The sequence below is a fragment of the Nycticebus coucang genome, chromosome 4 (genome assembly GCF_027406575.1).
Source record: "Nycticebus coucang isolate mNycCou1 chromosome 4, mNycCou1.pri, whole genome shotgun sequence".
NCBI lineage: Eukaryota > Metazoa > Chordata > Mammalia > Primates > Lorisidae > Nycticebus > Nycticebus coucang.
Genome location: NC_069783.1, coordinates 30,068,742 through 30,088,883, shown reverse-complemented (window position 1 = coordinate 30,088,883; position 20,142 = coordinate 30,068,742). Strand labels below are relative to the sequence as shown.

The 20,142-nt window shown below is 34.8% G+C and overlaps 1 protein-coding gene across 1 annotated transcript in view; it reads left to right on the top strand.

Annotated features, from left to right (window-relative positions):
- MEMO1 (mediator of cell motility 1) overlaps positions 1 to 19,908 on the top strand; it is a 144,819-nt gene extending 124,911 nt beyond the window's left edge. Inside the window, 3 exon segments of the mRNA XM_053588048.1 lie at positions 2,172 to 2,248; positions 17,453 to 17,557; positions 19,245 to 19,908. Coding sequence (XP_053444023.1) covers positions 2,172 to 2,248; positions 17,453 to 17,557; positions 19,245 to 19,376 — 314 coding nt within the window. The 3' untranslated portion in view covers positions 19,377 to 19,908.
- Positions 19,909 to 20,142: the final 234 nt, after the last annotated feature.

Here is a 20,142-nt window from a genome sequence, read left to right as displayed (position 1 = left end):
ATTTTAAAGTATTTCAAACATTTCATGTACTTTTCCTTGAGAAGTAGTTTTTAAGTAAAAGTTACATAGAACAGATAGCACTTTAAGATATCAGTACATTTTTACTTAGTATAAAAGGCAGCGATGACCAACTGTAGCCATTTTATAGCAGCTCTGAACTTGGAAGTAAGCAGAAAAGACTTTTGAGTAGCAAGTGGCTACTCCTAAGTATTTGCATTTTTCTCTGTACCTAGGAGTAGCAATTATGTTCCAGTCACATGACTTGACAGTAGCTGAAATTCACATCTATTTAGTGAGGTGGGAAAAAGAGTATGTGTTAGAACAAGTCTGAAGTAGGAGCTTAAGGTCAAAGAATCAAACTACATTATACCATGATTTCCTCCCGGGATGTTATTCTTTCTCTGGTGACAGTGAGTCACAGTTTTCTTGTCTAAGATGTTTATTTGTTTCACAGAAGATTGTGGGCAGCTTTATCACAAGTACTTTGAAATAGAGGTATAAATTTAATACCAATGAATCAATAACTTTTTATGACTGAACTTTATATTTGGCTTTGATCAGCCTTCTGACAGCCACCTGACAAATGAGAAAAATAGGTCATCATATAGGGCTTATGAGGTAATTCTCATTATTAATTATCCATGAAGTATACACATTCTTTAAAAGGAAAATAAAGCTACACCAAACTCTTAACTTTTGAAAGAAATGTTGGATGAATTATTTAAAACAGAAGAATTCAGTGATAAATTATTATTGTTACCTTTAAGAATTTTTTAAGCTTAGGGACTATAGCACATCTATGGCTATGACAATATGTAGTAATCTTGATTGTTGTATTCAAAAGCAGATATTATTTTAGACCCTATTGTTTGATTCTAGGATATCATCAGTTATAAGATGCAATATTGTTTTAATAATGGCTCTTGGGGAAAATAAGAACTGCTACATTAAGTAATTATGTATATTATATATGAACATTAAGGAATATTAAGGTTTATTTTGGAAAGGTGACCATCAAAGGTGATCAGTGTCAACAAATGAAGTATTAAGTTCTATGATATGTGGTCTCCTTCCTGAAAAAAAGGACATCAGACAGGATTTTATAATTTTATACTGCCAATTATTTCTGAGATTTTCTTTTGGTAAGATGGACAGAAAACTTAAAAACCTCTATTGTTTGGCCAAAGAAAGCCATCTCCTCAGATGTGAGGATAGTAATTGGACACTGCTTTCAACATGAAGCATATGACATGTGTGGTGTGTACATATGATTGGTATCTTCTAATATATTTAGACATGTATTTGGCGAATCTGTAAAAATAAGGAAATGTGAAAGTAATGAGTTTTTGGAAAAAAAGGCATTGCTGAAAGATAGATTTAGGTGTATGTCATAGTTGAATAACAGTTCATAATTATGAATATGCTTAATTTTGATTTTCATATGAACATAGTAGGGCATAGAATTTATTTTTCTGAACCTATGTTTTCTGTCTTTTTAAGCTTCTTCCATTTTACTCTCTCTATTCTTTGGAGAACAGCTATACATTGAATGTTCTATGCTCATACTCTTATTGAGATCTTATGTCAGGGTACGACTATTTTTTATATTATCCTTTTGTGTGTCCTGTTCACATCGCATAAGGCACTTGTATTATCCTTCTCCAAGTAGTGCAAAAATGAGATAAATTTTTTTATTGCGGTCATAAAACTCACAACAAGATACAGTAACTCTGACCTATACATTTTTTTCTATAATAGAGATCAAGTCTTTGCATCTGTACAGCAGAAGCTAAGCTTTTATTGATTTGTTACATTGAGAGAGTTTTCCTAAAACAAATTTTCTTGAATTGTATTCTCTGGGTTTACTTTCCAATATAGATTGATAGAGTGTTTAACAATGCTTCTAACTTTTAAGCTATTTTGTTTCCTCTAAGGTTCCAACAATTTGAAGTAGTTTTTAACATCATAAAGCATTGATGATGTGTCATTTCTTTATTCCTTCCCAAATATGCCTTTTATTTTTATTTATGAGGGCTCTTGGGAATGATTCTCTCAGAGGCTTAAGCTGTGCTTTGCCTTTCATGAGAACTGAAATTATTTGGTAAGCGCTTGCTTTCTTTTTAGCTTCTAATTTTTCCCTATTTTATTTTGTACATGATATTTGTTTCAAGGTCAAAGGTTCCGTTACAGTTACTATGATGAATCCCAGGGGGAGATTTATAGATCCATTGAACATCTAGATAAAATGGTAAGTCTTTCAGGTGTGGGGTTTTAATGCTCTAAGGATTTTTCTTTAATTTCAGATTAGTGATTCAAGACTTAATACGTTGAAATATTCAGTGGAGTAATTTTTCCCTGTTATTAAATGTATAAAATGTAATGTGTCAACATATGAATATTAACTATAAGAATAATCCCTGTTCTAGTAGTAATTTCCTACATCATAATTTTATTTGATTAATAAGAATATTTTTGAATGGTTAGATATGGAGTTTAAGTAACTTTTGGAGAAGCGTCTTAGCCTTAGGGTATATGATAATATACTAATGCCATTACTTACTCTTAAGCAGTGGCAACCATGGCAGATGACAGTGTGTCTTAACTCTAATTCCTGTGTGTTTGATGGCTGCCTGAATATTTCTTTTGACTCTTTTTGAACTGTGTTGTTTCTTACAACTTATTAAATAACTTAGTCTATTTTTAGTCTTGGTAGCAGGCCAAACTGTTATTCTTGAGCGATGCTAGAGTTTTTATTAATTAACTAATAAAAAGTTGTCTTCTGTGGGAGAAACTATATGTAGACTTATTTTGTAAATAACCTAAAATTTTTAAATGTTTTATTGTAAGTTTTTATTTTTTTAATTATTTTTTTCCTTCTGGGAATAAAGGCATCATAGTCTTCTTATGTCAGTATGTAGTAATTCCAGCATATATAAAATTTTGCTGACTTAAATCTTGTCTACTTATACTAAAGGGACTTATATAAATACTTTGATTTATTTTAAAATTCCAGGCATGTTTATTTTAGAACTGCTTTTGACTTTTTCCTTCCTATTTTCCAGAACTTTTAAAAATGAACTGAAAAGTGAGATTCATGATTTTAAACATAATAAATTTGCATCATTGCTGTATTTCTGTAGAATCTCCTATAAATCAGGTTATTATATATCTAATTTTATTTTTGTTTTGATTTTCATTGATCTTAAGTGTATATATTGACATTTGTGCTTTAAGTTTCTGTGGCCTGCAGCCTTTTGTCTTTATTAAAAAGAGCTATAAAAAAAGCTTGAGAAAACAAAATTACTTATATAAATGCAAATAATTTGTTTTTCTCTCTCCTCTTGTCTTTTGCCCTTCCTATAATTTCTTAGTTTATTATTTTACTTTTGGCCATTTGGATTTTTCTTCAGTGGAATTTTAATTTGTTGTCTAAAACATAGAATTTTAAAATATAATTATATTTTTACCCAGTTTAGGAGTACAGTAGACATTGATCCTACTGTTTTTTTCTTTTTTCTTTTTTGAGACAGAGTCTCTATATTAAGGTCTGAATAAGGTCGATGCATAGTGATTGGTTATGCTTCATAAAGTATTTATTTTATTTATTTTTTTTGGAGACAGAGTGTCACTGTGTGGCCCTTGGTAGAGTGCCGTGGCGTCACAGCTCATAGCAACATCTAACTCGTGGGCTTAAATGATTCTCTTGCCTCAGCCTCCCAGGTAGCTGAGACTACAGGCGCCCACCACAATGCCCGTCTATTCTTTTGTTGTAGTTGTCGTTGTCATTTGGTGGGCCTGGGCTGTGTTTGAACCCTCCATCTCCAGTGTATGTGGCTGGTGTCCTAGCTGCTGAGCTATAGGCGCCAAGCCCATTTTTTTCTTGAAGTAGTATGGTAGTCATAGTACTTACTTGAATTTGTTTTTTTTTTTTTTTTTTGAGACAGAGTCTCAAGCTGTCACCTCGGTTAGAGTGCTGTGGCATCATAGTTCGTGGCAACCCTCCAGCTCGGGCTCAAATCATTCTCTTGCCTCAGATTTTCTATTTTTAGTAGAGGCGGGGTCTTGCTTTTTGCTCAGGCTGGTCTTGAACTTGTGAGCTCAAGCAATCCACCTGCCTTGGCCTCCCACAGTACAAGGATTACAGGTGTGAGCCACAGCGCCTGGCCTTGAATTTTTTAAAATTAACACAAATAATTTTGATATCTACTCATAAACATAGTGTTAAATATAGCAGAAGTATTACTAACTTTCTCTGTGACCTTTGAGTGATAATTTTAATTCTCTAGACCTTATGTCCTCATCTGTAAGAAGAGAAACTTAGACTAGGTGGTCTCTAAATTATCTTTAAATTCTATCAGCCTATAAGTCTGCTATCTGTTCAAATCAACTTTACCAATATGTGAGGCTTTATGGGTGTGTTTAATACAAAATTATTTAGTCTAAAGTAGGTAAAATATTTAAGTAAGGAATCTGGATTTATAAGGAACCTATGAAAAGGATATATCGTATACCATACTTTATTAAAGCCTTTCAATTAACTTTTTTGGCTTCTAGTTTTAGTCTTTTTATTCTGAGTTTTGTCAGTTTCCTCTGAAAACATTTTGTTTCTATTGCCATTTATTTTATTCATGTAGTAAATGGTTAAAGGTGGTCACAGCAAATATTTAATGGGTGTTTACTATCTGTATGGTACTGTGTGAAGAGAAAATATGGTTTCCAACTTAGTGCAACTTAACAGCCTAGTGGTTGAACAGACTTAACAAAGAAGCCATTACAATATTGAGAAGTCAGGTAGAATGAAAGGACTTTAGTAATTGTTTAGCCACATCATGTTAAAGGAGTGAAGGAATGTAGGATTGATTTCTGGGTTTCATGCTTACATAGGTATTGGTCACTCATACATGGAATATAAGGGAGCAGATTTAAGGAAAGAAATGAATTCAATTTTAGATGTGGCTTTTGTGTTATGTTTACAACTGCATTTTTCAGTACTGAAGCCACTATCTGCATATATTTATTGAGCACTTGAAGTGTGTTAATATGACTTGAGAAGTACTGTGAGTGTAAAATACACACTGAATTTTGAATTCATGGCATAAAAAAATAAAATATCTTAAAACCAATATTTTATCTTGATAACATAAAATTATATCTTAGATCATGTACAATAAAATATATTAAAATTAATTTTACCTCTTTGATTTTATTTTTTAATATGGCTGCTAGAAAATTTAATATTATATATATGGCCTGCCTTATATTTTTATTGTGGCAGTGCTGATTTAGAACATGAAGGTAGGCTTAGATGAAGATAAACATTTTGAAATCATTGGTGAATAAAGGATAGATAGAAAGAAATGGTATTAAAGTCATTTTTCAGGTAGACTGATTTCCAGAAAGAGTAATAGAGTGGGAAGAAAAGAGGGGTTAGGGTGGCGCCTGTGGCTCAGTCGATGGGGCGCCGGCCCCATATACCGAGGGTGGCGGGTTCAGACCCGGCCCCGGCCGAACTGCAACCAAAAAATAGCCGGGCGTTGTGGCGGGCGCCTGTAGTCCCAGCTACTCGGGAGGCTGAGGCAAGAGAATCGCTTAAGCCCAGGAGTTGGAGGTTGCTGTGAGCTGTGTGAGGCCACGGCACTCTACCGAGGGCCATAAAGTGAGACTCTGTCTCTACGGAAAAAAAAAAAAAAAAAAAGAAAAGAGGGGTTAGGTCAGAGGGACATAGCCACATTAACAGGGTGAGGAGCTAAAGAAGGGCCAGTGGAATTGTGCTCAGAGGAAACTGAGAATGAGTGGTAACACAGGGAGGAGGGAAGAAGAGTATCAAATGCTACATAGAATTGAATTAAATCAAGAGCCTTGCAAGAGCAGTTCAGTTGATAGCAGAAGAAGGTTTTAGAAGTTAAATTGGAAAGAGGAGATGAAAGCAAAATTTTTCTCTCCTAGTTTGACTGCGATAGAAAGGAGCAATATTTGCATGTTAACTGGTTTTGTGGATGAGGAGATGTAGGAAGATATAAAGGAAGACTTTATATTAAAGATGGAAGTTGAGATCACTTTAAAATTTTCAGTAATGTTAATTCCTAATTTTAGGTCTTGGAGAGATTGAACTCTCAAGATTATATTTGCTATGTGATTCCCATTTCTGCTTTGTGTGCTTCCTTATCTGTCTTTTTATTCATTTAGGAAAGAATATCCAAAAGGAGGATTGGCTGTGTATATGTAAAATATAAATTATTAGTGGTATGCATGTAAATTTTCCCTTCATTAAAATTATTTTTATTTTGTTTAACCATACAGAAAATAAGCAATTCTCTTGCCTCCGCCTCCCAAGTAGCTGGGACTACAGGCACCCGCCACAACACCTGGCTATTTTTTGGTTGCAGCCATTGTTTTTTTGTTTGGCGGGCCCGGGTTGGATTCGAACCCGCCAGCTCAGGTGTATGTGGCTGGCGCCTTAGCCACTTGAGCCACAGCTGCTGAGTCCAGAAAATAATTTTAAAAGGTATTTCAGTATTAAAAATTTCCAAAGTATTCCTAGAAGTGGTTTTTAGCAAGTTTGCTCAAATTTTATGAAAAAGCAATGCTTTTCATACCCAAACTATGAAGAATAACTCCAGCCAGGACTACTTTCTCATGTTGATTTAGGTTTCAAACACTGTACACACCGGCTACTTGCTGGATATTTCCTTTTGGTTGCCTTACGGACAGCTCAGACTAAACATGTTCAACTTGAACTGCTTTCTCTCCACAAAATCCTGTTCTCAAAGGCTTTCCCAATTCAGTTGATGGCAGTCAGGTCCTTCCAATTCCTAACTGGTCTTAAACCTACTCTTGTCTTCTTCAGTCTCAAGTACCTTAAAGTAGGAATCAAAGCAGTTCTTTTGAAACCTAAATCAAAGCATGTCACTTTTCTGCCTCATACCCTAACTAACCCTACTAACCTCATGCCAGTTAGAGTAAAAGCTAGTGTTTTTACATTGTGTGCACTGGAAGGACCAACATGATTTGCACCCTTTGAAGGTAAAGAGCCTCTAGTTCTCTCTTACTTTTAATCTTTGTTCACTCTGGTATGGACATACTGGTCTCCTTACTGTTCTTAATAATGCCATGTATGTGCCCAGCTTCTGGCTTTTGCCCTTTTTGCACTTGACTGTCTCTACCTCAAGTTTTTGCTCAGCCCTTATCCTCCCAGTGGGGGCCTTCTGAGTAGCCCATTAATTTTGCATCCTGCCTTCAACCCTTACAGCATTCCCAGTCTACCTTACCCTGCTCTATGTTTCTTCTAACAATCTAAATAATTACTTACTTATTACATTTTTGTCAGTCAGTATATTTGTTCTCTGATATATCCATAATACCGAGCATAGTGATTAGAACATAAGTAGCTGCCTAGTAAATATTTTTCATATGAATATTGAATGAATATAATCTTCCTTTATGACAATTAAAAACATGCATATCCTAAATGTAATTGTAAATAAAATAATAATTTATGATAAATATGTATTTAAGAATTGAACGTCCCAGGCACAACTATATTAGAGGACACAATGAAGTCGTTAGATGTTTATGCATAGTATATTAATACATGTACAACAGCTATAAATATCAAAATTTGTACAGGTATATGGTATTTATGACTCAGATTACTAAGAGCTATTGCTGGGTAATTCGAATGTTCAAAATGGTGAACAATTCTTAGTAAAGTTATGAACAAAACAAAGTACAGTCTTCCCTCACTTTACATGATGGTTTCACTCCTGAGAAATCCACTATATATTAAAATCAAAGCAAAACTTCTTTGGTTGTATATAAGATGGAATTAAGGTATAGGTAATTAGAAGCAGGTTTTTCTACCTAAATGGACATGTGAAAGTCTTATGGATGGAGAACAGTTCTTTGTGTATGAGACTGTCCCATATCAGCTTCCCTGGAATCCCACTGAATCCCAGTAGCATCTCCTAATTCAGATGAATAGTTGTTCCGTGATATTATCCTGCTTTCTTTTTCTTTTTTTTTTTGTTTTTGGCCGGGGTTGGGTTTGAACCCACCAACTCCAGCATATGGGGCCAGTGTCCTACTCCTCTGAGCCACAGGCGCCACCGTTTTATTTTTCTTTTTAGTACATTTGTTTTATCTGGTGACTGACTTCTCTATCAGATTATAAGCTTCATGAGAACAGGGACTTTCTCCATTTTGTATCCCAGTGTCTGTCAGCGAGCGCTCAATGTGTGTATTTGTTGAATGAATGGGTGGATAATTGGATGAGGAGAGTGGTAAGAAATGAAACCAAAGAGTCTAGAGCAGCCATTTTGAAGGATTTTAAATAGGGCAATGAAAAAATCTGTTTGGCTGCAGTAGTGAATGGGTTTGAGGGAGGCTAGGGGAGATAAGCACGGACCACTTAGGTATTCCATGTAAGAAATGATGCTAATTTAGGCAGTGGGTGGGGTGGTGGTGTTGGAAGAGAGGGATATAAGTGTTGATAGTTAGTATCTTCAGGAGACAAATTGATGATAGATAGGTTTTGGAGATGGATTGAACTTCGGGGCTGGGGGAAGTGTTGAAGAAGATTCCTAAATTTCCAGCTATGTTGCTGGTTGTTTAGTTGTACTGCTCACTCAGGTCAGAAGAATAAGAAGAGGGGGCCAGATTTTGAGGGGGCAAGAAGATGATACATTTTATTAGGGATTTGATATATTGACTGTTGCTTTTAAGACATCTAAGTGGAGATATATTTGGATTTTCATTTCGCCAACTATTTTTGAGGACATTTGTGGTCTGAGGTGCTGGTGGAGATATGGCAGTAAATAAACATGGCCTGTGCTTTCATAGAACATTTATTGTAAGGGGAGGAGATATATATTATCTTTTTATGAGGTAAAGAAATACATAAATTTTAAGTTGTAATGTGTGTAATGCAGAAAACATTAAAAGGGTTTTGAGATAATACTAATTATAAGAAGCTGCTTTAGATTGAGTGATCTGAGAGAGCAGAAACATTAAATTGATATCTAAATGGTAAGAAAGAAGCAAACCATTGAATATCAGAGGGAAGATCATTGTAGATAAAAAGGAATTGCCAATGCAAAGACCTTAAGATGGGAAAGAGAACGTTGGTTAGAAGAAGAGAAAAAAGCCCAGTATTGCAGGAGCATACTGCATTTTATTAGTAAACATATAAAATTCAGAGAGGGGCTTGGCTCCCGGGCTCAGTGGTTAGGGTTCTGGCCACATATACCAGGGCTGGCGGGTTCAAACCCAGCCCAGGCCTGCTAAACAAAAATGACAACTACAACAAAAACATAGCTGGGCATTGTGGTGGGAGCCTGTAGTCCCAGCTACTTGGGAGGCTGAGGCAAGAAAATTGCTTAAGCCCAAGAGTTTGAGGTTACTGTGAGCTGTGACACCACGGCACTTTACCCAGGGCAATATAGTGAGACTCTATCTCAAAAAAAAAAAAAAAAAAAAAAAAAATTTTTTTTTTTTTTTTTTTTTTTTTTTTCAGAGAAGGTTAGGCCACTTGCCCTAAATCATAGAGAACAAGAACTGGGAAGTGCAAATTCTAACCCAGTCTGTGCCCAGAGCCCAGTCCCTAATAACTAGTTAACATTGCTTCCTTCAGCTGTTGTTGAACTGTACAGCAAATTCATACAGTTTGCCTCTGCTACAAATGTATAGTACATAAGAGTGGTGGAAGCTGTGGTGAAAGAGGAAGGCAGAGATTTGATAATGTAAGGCTTTATAATGGAGGGTAAGTACTTTAGGTAAGTACATTAGGCAGTGAAATAATGTAATTTACGTTATTTTGAAGGTCACTCTGGTGGTTGTTTGAAGAATGGATTCTTCAGAAGAGTTTGAAGTAGTGACAACTGGCAGTAGTAGTTAAGGGGAGAGATGATAGTAACTTGAAATTAGGGTGATGTTGGTGGAGATGAAGGGAGTAGAGTTGAGAGCTTTTCACATATAAGAGCCAAGAAGGCTTTGCTAATGGGCTGTTTGGGTTTTGGAGCTCAAGGGAAGGGATCAGAATTAGAGAAGTAAGTTTGAGAGGTCCCAACAGGTAATTAAGCAGAGGAGAGATGATATTTTCTATTATATTAATAGTAATACTTACTCCTGTCATTACAGTTGAAATTATTTGTGAAGCTTTTTTGAAATATAATTGCCCGGCTCGGTGCCTGTGGCTCAAGTGGTTAAGGCACCAGCCACATACACCTGAGTTGGCGGGTTCAAATCCAGCCTGGGCCCACCGAACAACAACGGCTGCAACCGGGCATTGTGGTGGGCGCCTATAGTCCCAGCTATTTAGGAGGCGGAGGCAGGAGAATCACTTGAGCCCAGGAGTTGGAGGTTGCTGTGAGCTGTGATGCGACAGCACTCTACCCAGGGTGACAACTTGAGGCTCTGTCTCAAAACAAAACAAACAAACAAACAAAAATATATATATATAAATATAAATTGCCCATCCCCATCCCTGGAGAACCTTTTTCAGTAGTATATGGAAAGAGTCCCAACATCTTTATTTCTAAATTAACTTAGGCGAATTTGAATTGGTCTATATAGATAGCCCTTGACGTTTTGAAGTAGAACAAAATTTTCTATTCGTCTCCTCTTGCCGTGTTTTACGTTCCTCTTTAAATAATTTGTGTGCTTCAATTAGGCAAGTCCAAGAAATACTTAATTTTATAAATGTAAGAATTTATACATCAATGAAATTGATGCTTTTAGTGCAAAGATTTTTTTTACAAAACATTGTTTTACCTGATGGTAAAGTCACTGAACATGTTATCCTTGGGAAGTCTGAAATTTGGTCACATTTAACTACTTTGCTATTCTTTGTTAGTCTGCTGTATAATTTTTTTAGTCTTTTAGTCTCTTTTTTCCTCTGTGTTGAGTGTTAGTTTACCATAAGAGGACTATTTCGGTTTGTCTTGAAGTGAATGATCAGCAAGATAAATGGACCTCAGTTTCCTACCTTGAGGCAGAACAAAAAGTAACATTTACCCATTGTCAGGATTCTCATAATTTCTCCTGAGATTATTGCCTTTTTTGGCTAGCTTTGTTAGAAATTTGTTTATTGATTTATTTTTTAGAGTCTCTGTCACCTTGGGTAGTGTCCTGGCATCACAGCTTACAGCAACTTCAAACTCTTGGGCTCAAGTGATCTGCTTGCCTCAGCCTCCCAAGTAGCCGGGACTATAGGCACCTGCCACAATGCCTGGCTATTTTTTTCTGTTTTTAGTAGAGACCAGGTCTGGCTTTTGCTCAGGCTAGTCTCCAATTCCTGGGAACAGGTGATCCACTTACCTTAGCCTCCCAGAGTGCTAGGAATACAGCCGTGAGCCACCGTGCCTGGCCTAGAAATTTTGGTTAATTAAAAGAATAAGTTGTATACATTAGAACCAGTAAGCTTGGGTTAATTTCTAAGTCTGAATCTGATTTACCAAACTTTATCAGGGGTCCTCAAACTGCGGCCCGTGGGACACATGAGGCGGTGTGATTGTATTTGTTCCCGTTTTGTTTTTTTACTTCAAAATAAGATATGTGCAATGTACATAGGAATTTGTTCATAGTCTTTTTTTTTTTAAACTGTAGTCCAGCTCTCCAATGGTCTGAGGGACAGTGAACTGGCCCCCTGTTTAAAAAGTTTGAGGACCCCTGCATGTTCCAAATTATCAGAACAGAATTAAAATTTTTTTATTTAAATAGCCTAGAATATAATATGTGAATAAAAATTGAGAATTTGTTTTGTATTAGTGGGGTTGAATTTAAGATTTGATGTACTATTTGGGCTAGGGGTTTATTTTTGTGGTCAATTTATTGAGATATATTTATTTATACATAGAATTTAAAAATGGCTCAAAGTGTTCTTTTATTAGCATACTTAATTCAACTTACAAGTTAATTCTGGTGGTTCAGGTGTACCTGTTACAATATTAAAGATGGTTAGATCTAGATATGTGTACGTATACATCTATAAACATATGTACCTCACTGATAGGCAGACTCTTATACAGGGTGTCCATAAAACTATTTTAAATCACACACAAACTTTATGGCTACCCCGTATAAAGTGCCATCTTAATTGATTTATATAGTCAGACTTCATATCAAGAAGTCATTTTATATTATAAATGATTTGAGAACCAATAACTTAGTTTTTATGTGCAATTTTTTTCAGAGAAAACATACTTAGATGATTGTCTTATAAGTATTACAAAAAAATTAGCAGTTCTGAATTGCAGTAAGTATACATTTTGAAAACTTGATAGAGTAAAAAGTTTAAAATTAAATTTATACTTAAAATTCATATAAAATTTTTATTTTATGTTTTTTTTTTTTTTTTTTTGAGGCAGAGTCTCACTCTGTTACCCTGGATAGAGTGCCATGGCATTATCATAGCTCAGAGCAACCTCAATGTCTTGGGTTCAGATGATTCTCCTACCTCAGCCTCCCGAGTAGCTGGGACTACAGGCACCTGCCATGACACCTGGTTATAGTAGCGACAGGATCTTGCTCAGGCTGGTGTCATGAGCTCATGAAATTCACCAACTTTGGCCATGCCTGACCATATGTAAAAATTTTATACTGTATCTGTTCAAAATTAGTGTGTTAAGTTTTGACTCTTTTTTAATCAACAAAGTTTTACCAAATACAGTCATTAAAATGCTAGAAAACAAAACTATTTTTAAGTCTCAGAAGCAAAGTTTTTATTTGCTTGTTCTTTTTTTTTTTTTTTTTCTTGAGACAGAGTCTTACTATGTTGTCCTCGGTAGAGTGCTGTGGCATCACAGCTCACAGCAACCTCAAACTCTTGGGCTTAAGCGATTCTCTTAACTAAGCCTCCCAAGTAGATGGGACTACAGGTGCCCTCCACAATGCCTGGCTATTTTTTTTTGTTGTTGCAGTTGTCATTGTTGTTTAGCTGGCCCTGGCTGGGTTTGAACACCCCAGCTCGGTGCCTGTGACTGGTCCTGTAACTACTGTGCTATAGGCGCTGAGACATATTTGCTTGTTCTTTATTGCAAAATGTTTATATCTTGGAAATTAATAATGTGAAAAAAATTCATAAAGAAAATATGTAGGAAATAAACTATTTTGAAAATGTTGTGACAGAAATATGTTAAGCATGAAGTATAGCATAAGAAATGTAGATAATGAAAAGGCTTCTTGTAATTTTATTGGCTGCAGACCATTTTTTTTGTAATTAGTACTTTGCAATTTCAATAATTACTGTGACTGAAGCAGAACATCTTTTAAAATTTTGGTGAACTTTGGGTTACTTATTTGAAATATTAGCCATACTAATACATATTTTATATATATCACAGGGTTGCATGTTGTTTTTATTTTACCACATTTTGGGTGTAAACCAATGTTTCATTATAGACATTGGTAAATTATGATTTGGCAAAGATTATCTGAAAATGTCAATTGTAGTCATTGTAATTTCTTTTTCTTTTAAATTTGTTAGTCACTTCATTTAATTTGAACATCAGCTGCTTTTATTCCTTTCTTCCTAGTATTTGGAAAGTGAAAATTGTTTATATTTGTCAAGTTATACTTCTTTTTTCTTGAACTTAGGCCAGTAGTTACTTAGTAGGCTTCATAACATTATTACATTACTTCTTAGTACTGTTATCTTTAGGATGATATTTTCTCATGGAATTTTTTACTGTTAATATTTTATCTTTAAGTCTGTCTCTTAAAGAAACTGGAATATTTTTCCATCTCACCTCCCTAAATGTATTCCTATCCTCAAGTATAAATATGTACGCTTAGTTTAAAATAGGAGTTCGTAATTCTAATGATTAGATCATAATTCTAATGATTAAAAAACATGTTTCTAGCTATTTCTTAAATGTCTCTGAAACAGTTTTGCTACTCTTTTGTGTTTGTTACTTTAGGGACAGAGTTACTTCGGGGTGCTGATTTTTAAATTACCATTTTATTAAATGTAGATCAACTGTTTTTTAAAAAGAAGATACTTGCTCTTGAATTTGCAGCTCTGTCAGTTAAAAGTGCCTTTTTAGGATTGTCGCTTGGGATTTGACAACACAAGCTTTCACCTGTTACTTGGTAGAGTCAGCCCAGTGACCGGTTTGCTCACACTCCCCTACGCCCATCCCCAAAGTTAGAGAGTTAGCCTTAAATCTTTGAATTTTCTGCTGAAAATGCTAAATGCCTCAGAAACCCATGTTTCTCCTGGATAGGCTTTTCGTGTTTATAATGTGTGCCTTATGTCTTAGAGCTGAATGGGTAGTGACCCATTTTACCGTTCTGTATTAGGTTAAGTTTATGTGAACAATCAAATTTTCACTGTACTAGGCCCTAGGAAGCTTTCCATTGCCTGCACTTTATTTTATTTTATTTTTTGAGACAGAATCTCACTATGTCGTTCTGGGTAGAGTGCCATGGCATCAGTTCATAGCAATGTCAAACTCTTGGGCTTAAGCAATTCTTTTGCCTCAGCCTCCCAAGTAGCTGGGACTACAGGTGCCCACCACAATGCCTGGCTATTTTTTTTGTTGTAATTGTCATTTTTGTTTAGCAGGTCTGGCCGGATTTGAACCCGCCCACCCCAGTGTATGTGGCTGGCGCCCTAACCACCGATGTATGGATGCCAAGCCCATTGCCTGCACTTTCGACCCACTTATCTGATCTTCCAGTATTTTAAGGCATAGAAAAGTTAATTAGGCATATTTGGGGAAGCACTTTCTTTTTCATCTTCTTGGAATTTTGGCAATGGTTTTGAACTAGCATTTTTGCTGCCTTGGAATTTTGGTAACAGTAATTTCACAATCATTAGCATCAAAACATAAGTATATATAAATAGTGTATTTGCCAGTATTCAATGTTAGTTAATGAATGCTCTATTTTTAAATTTTATTATTATTGTTTCTAATTGCATACTTCATGAATTTTCCAATTGGAGAGGTTCACCTGTGAGAATAAGCCTTAATTTTTCCCTATTTCTTCTTATAAAGAGGCATTCCTCTTTCACCATCACATTTGTCAGAGAATTAAATGTAATGGAATTGAGTTTTTCCCTAGTAGGTACATAGCATACCTTAAGGAATTAAAATTTTAACACATTTAATTCCTTAACTTTCATCATCTCAATTTTTTATTTTCCCTGTTGTAATTTAACCAATATACATTTTGAACTCTTTATATAGTAGTGTATTCTCTACATTTATGACTATATTTTTCTATAAATGGTTTCTTGGCCAATTACTTTGAATTCTTTTTCTTCTATGAATGTGATCATTAGTTTTCTTCTCTCTGAATTCATATCAATATATAAATGTGATAATTTTTTTGAGCATGTGTTGAGATTTTAATATTAAAATGTATATTGGAATCTCATTGTCACATAATTTATTACTGCATGGAATTCTACTTAAGGTAAGCTGTCCTAGACTTCATTCAGGAGCATTAAAATTTCTTTTACAATATGTAAGCCAGTTGTAGCTACGTGAGGGTATGCAAAGAATTGTTAATATGACTCTTGTTAAACTGTAATGAATCAGAGTAGTCAGTGAGAAAACATTTAGGATTAGAAACTTAGAGCCAGAGTTTTGACTTTTTTATGTCCCAGTTCCTCATTCATCTCTGGTAGAATTACATCTTGATTATCCATATTTATGGAAGAGATTTTCCATAAATCTCTTCCATAAGAGATCTTCCAAAAGGCAGATTCTCTGCCTTCCTTTTTCTTGGATTTAAAAATATACTCAGTCATTTTTTTGGCACTGGAATTAGGATATTAAATTTTAATTTTTAAGTTAGTTTGTATTTCTCTGGGCTTATACCAAATGTCATTGGCGAGTGTTGACCTGGTTGGCAGAAGAAAAACGAACTTAGCATCAAAAAATGATTGCAGATAAATTGAGAGTGGCAATTCAGAGTTGATCACACATGTATGTGACTATCTTTCACATTTTGTAGGAAAATTGATTTTATTTATGAAAGACTTGAATATTCTGATAAAAGTTTTTTTTTTTTATAAAATTAAACTTTGGTGCTGCTACTGCAAATTTGCATGTCACCTACTGATCATTATAACTTTTCAGATGCTTTTTAAATCATGTGTGTTCATTTGATTATTCTCGGTGCTTATACGCCATGCCTGTTTTGTTAAAACATGAAATTTAAAAACTACACAGACTATACCAGCTAAGTCTCCAGTTGAACCATCATTTACATTTTGCCACAAGGATATCAATTCATTTCATTGAACACAAAGTATTTTACCTGAATAAGAAAATGATGTAAGGTAATTGGTGAACGAATTAGTTAAAATCAGTGGTTTATTTCCCTGACTCGGTGAGTTAAATTTTCTCTATATTAATGAGTTATAAATAATTTGAATATATTTGGAGAATGCAGAATTTATTTTAAACAAGCATTCAAGTCATAGTGGTTATCTTAATAGTAGTTTAAAAATTTTTTATTCTGAATTAAAATTTTGAAAATAAGACATTCTAGTTTAAAGTGATAAACTTCCCATTATTAAACTTGTTCATAAAGGATCTATATTGCTTAAACTTTTATCATTCTTTCATGAGCATTAAATTAATAGAAATATTTTAACTGTTTTCTTAGTTCTGTAGCATTTTTATTACTGGTAATTTAAAATGTCTTATACTATGTTGATATTGAAGTATGTGCTATGGAAATGTTTGAATTGTGATTAACTTGATTTTTCTTTTCTTTTCTTTTCTTTTCTTTTCTTTTTTTTTGAGATGAAGTCTCAAGCTGTTGCCCTGGGTAGAGTGCTGTGGCATCACAGTTCACAGCAACCTCAAACTCTTGGGCTTAAGCGATTCTCCTGCCTCAGCCTCCCAAGTAGCTGGGACTACAGGCGCCTGCCACAATGCCTGGCTATTTTTTGGTTGTAGTTGTCATTGTTGTTTGGCAAGCTCTGGCTGGATTTGAACCCGCCAGCTCCAGTATATGTGGCTGGCATCCTAACTGCTGAGCTACTGGTGCGGAGCCATTAACTTGATTTTTTTCATGCCAGTGGCAGGAAAAATATAGTGGATATGAGAAAAAACAGTTATAAATTAGATTTAATTCTGGATTTCATATAAAAAATTCACAGCATATTATATGAATATTCTTTAAGGAAAATATAAAATTATGTAATTTTTGAGGATCATAAGCTAAATGACAACTAGTAAAGCTAGTATTGGAAACATATCTGGAGATTAGAGAAAATAAACTAGAGACTAGAAATTTTCTGTCAAGATAGTTGACTGTGATGAGATTAATTTTGATGAATAAGTTTGATGTTTTATAAGGCTTATTTAATATGTTTGTGTCTCCTTAAATAAAAAATTATTTTAGCTCTAAGTAACAATTTTAAAATATAATTAGGAAGTAATAAATTTTGTCCTTTCTTTCTCTCTCTCTCTCTTTTTTTTCCTCTTCTTTTTTTTAGGGTATGAGTATTATAGAACAATTAGACCCTGTATCGTTTAGCAATTACTTGAAGAAATACCATAATACTATATGTGGAAGACATCCCATTGGGGTGTTATTAAATGTGAGTATCCTTAGGGACTTTAACATTTGATCATCTGATGTTCCAAAATTTTTTAATTGTTATTGTGACTCATTCTCATTATTGTTTAAGTTTCTTTCTAGTACCTTTAACATAATTTGGATTTCCATTCTTTTTAGTTACTTGAATAAAGTTATTTATCACTGGAATACAGAATACTTTGTGTTTAATGCAGTGGGTTATTTACAATAGAGACCCGTATTTTCTCTTGACTCTTAGTCCCAAAATGCCTTTTAAAAATATAAACCAAGTGTTCTTTCAAGAGATATAGTCATACTAATTTGGGGGGTTTTGCTTAGTGTTCTAGACTGTATAACAAAATGAATGGAAGATCTTGCTCTTGAACTTTAGATGTTCATAATCTGATAAAGCAAGACAAATGACATATATGTTTTTCTTGTTAAATGGTGATAATGTTTATTTTATCTTTAATCATCTCATAAAGATGGTAATGTTTATTTAAGGTAAGAGATAGAAGTTTTGGTAAGCTGGATTTTAGGAAGAGATATAACATTAGTTTTTCTTCTAATAAATAGAACAGTATGGATTTCCTCAGAGAAAATGTGACACTCTGTAAGATTACAAAGTGGATACTTAGGAATGAGAGGGAGAAGGAATAGTAGGCTCGTTTGTTTGGAGAGGCAGAGAAATAATGGAGAAGGGTGAAGTCCAGTGTCATTTTGATGGGATTTGAAAGATATTATAGTGTGGGTTTTTCTCTTAAGCAGTATTGATTGACTAAAAGAAAAGACTCTTGAAAGCTTAACCTGATTTCTGAAATTTAAGTTAGGATAAACTGTATGAATCTCCTAAAGTCTAAATTGAATCAAATGAAAATTTTCCTATAAAATAAACACTGAACCAGCCCACAATTGAAGTAAAAATATTAGCATGTACCTTTTTGATCTGCAACTCAATTTATATACATTTCAAATTTAGCCAAAGTCAGAGAAAGAAAAAAATCCAACATATTAAGGCAGGATGGCCAGGATTTGGTTTATAGAATAGAGAGAAATAGATTTTTTTTTTTTTTTGGCCGGGGCTGGGTTTGAACCTGCCACTTCCAGCATATGGGGCCGGTGCCCTACTCCTTTGAGCTGTAGGCACCACCCAGAAATAGATTTTTTAAAACTTAAAAAGTGACCCTTTTTTTTTTTTTTTTTGTAGAGACAGAGTCTCACTGTACCGCCCTCGGGTAGAGTGCCGTGGCGTCACACGGCTCACAGCAACCTCTAACTCTTGGGCTTAAGCGATTCTTCAGCCTCCCGAGCAGCTGGGACTACAGGCGCCCACCACAACGCCCGGCTATTTTTTTGTTGCAGTTTGGCCGGGGCTGGGTTTGAACCCGCCACCCTCGGCATATGGGGCCGGTGCCCTACTCACTGAGCCACAGGCGCCGCCCGTGACCCTTTTACTTATAGGGAAAAGTAGGGCAGATTATGATTGATACTTAATTATCAAGAAACTAGATGAGAAGAAGTTCTTTGAGAGAACGAAATAAGGAATTAATTCTCTTTTCTACTTAATACGATGCAGTGAGAAATCCAAGGAACAGAAAAGTGAAAGAACAGTCAGTCTAGGCTTTGACTGTGAAGTAGATAGAGTCAAGTAACATTCAAAGAGTGTTCACTTTTTTATGTCTGTATTAACCAAATTTTTCTTTTTCTAGGCTATCACAGAGCTCCAGAAGAATGGAATGAATATGAGCTTTTCCTTTTTGAATTATGCCCAGTCAAGCCAGTGTAGAAACTGGCAAGACAGTTCTGTGAGTTATGCGGCTGGAGCACTCACGGTCCACTGAAGCTCTGAATCCTCAGGGATGCCACCTGCACATTCTCATATTCTGTCCGGGGTCCCAGCCTAGCCTTTATCAAGATACTGGTCCTGGTTTGGGGGGATTCTGAAACCTCAAACTAATAGAACTTTCTTCTTTTCTAGTAGGTGTAGTCCTTCCTTAATTTCAACTCATTAAAAAATGCTTTATAGTTTAGGGCAGTGGAAGGAAGGCTGGCATCAAAATATTTTGATCAAAAAAGATGATAATGTAAAGGCCCAGTTGTGGCAGACAGTTTTTTGAGAGTAACTTGTAAAGCATTTACCATATCCTAAATTTGCACTCTTTGCAGACTTGTGCACATATATTCCGCTTTCAGAATAGTTTTGCAAATTGTACACAAACAAAAAAGGTGGAAGCTTTTTAATAAAGAAATTCTGCATTTATAAATGATCTGTATTAGAATATAATAAATCTCCAGTTATAGTCAATTACTACCCGTGTTGTACAACAGATACCTTCTATTTTAGTTGCTAATAAAGGGCTACACAACTCAAAATAGTCTGATTTAAACTTATTGCTCTGTGGTATATTTGAAAATCGTTTTTTAATAATTCTATCTCAGAATTTTTGTTAAAAATGGTAAACCTCAGCTTTTATGTAAAAATGTGTTAGGATGTATTTTATATTTTACATATTTATCTGATTTTTTTAACCACAGAAATTAGAATCACATCATCTTAAAGTTGACTTTTAAAATTAAATACAGTTTGCCTTTTTGTGTGTGACATTC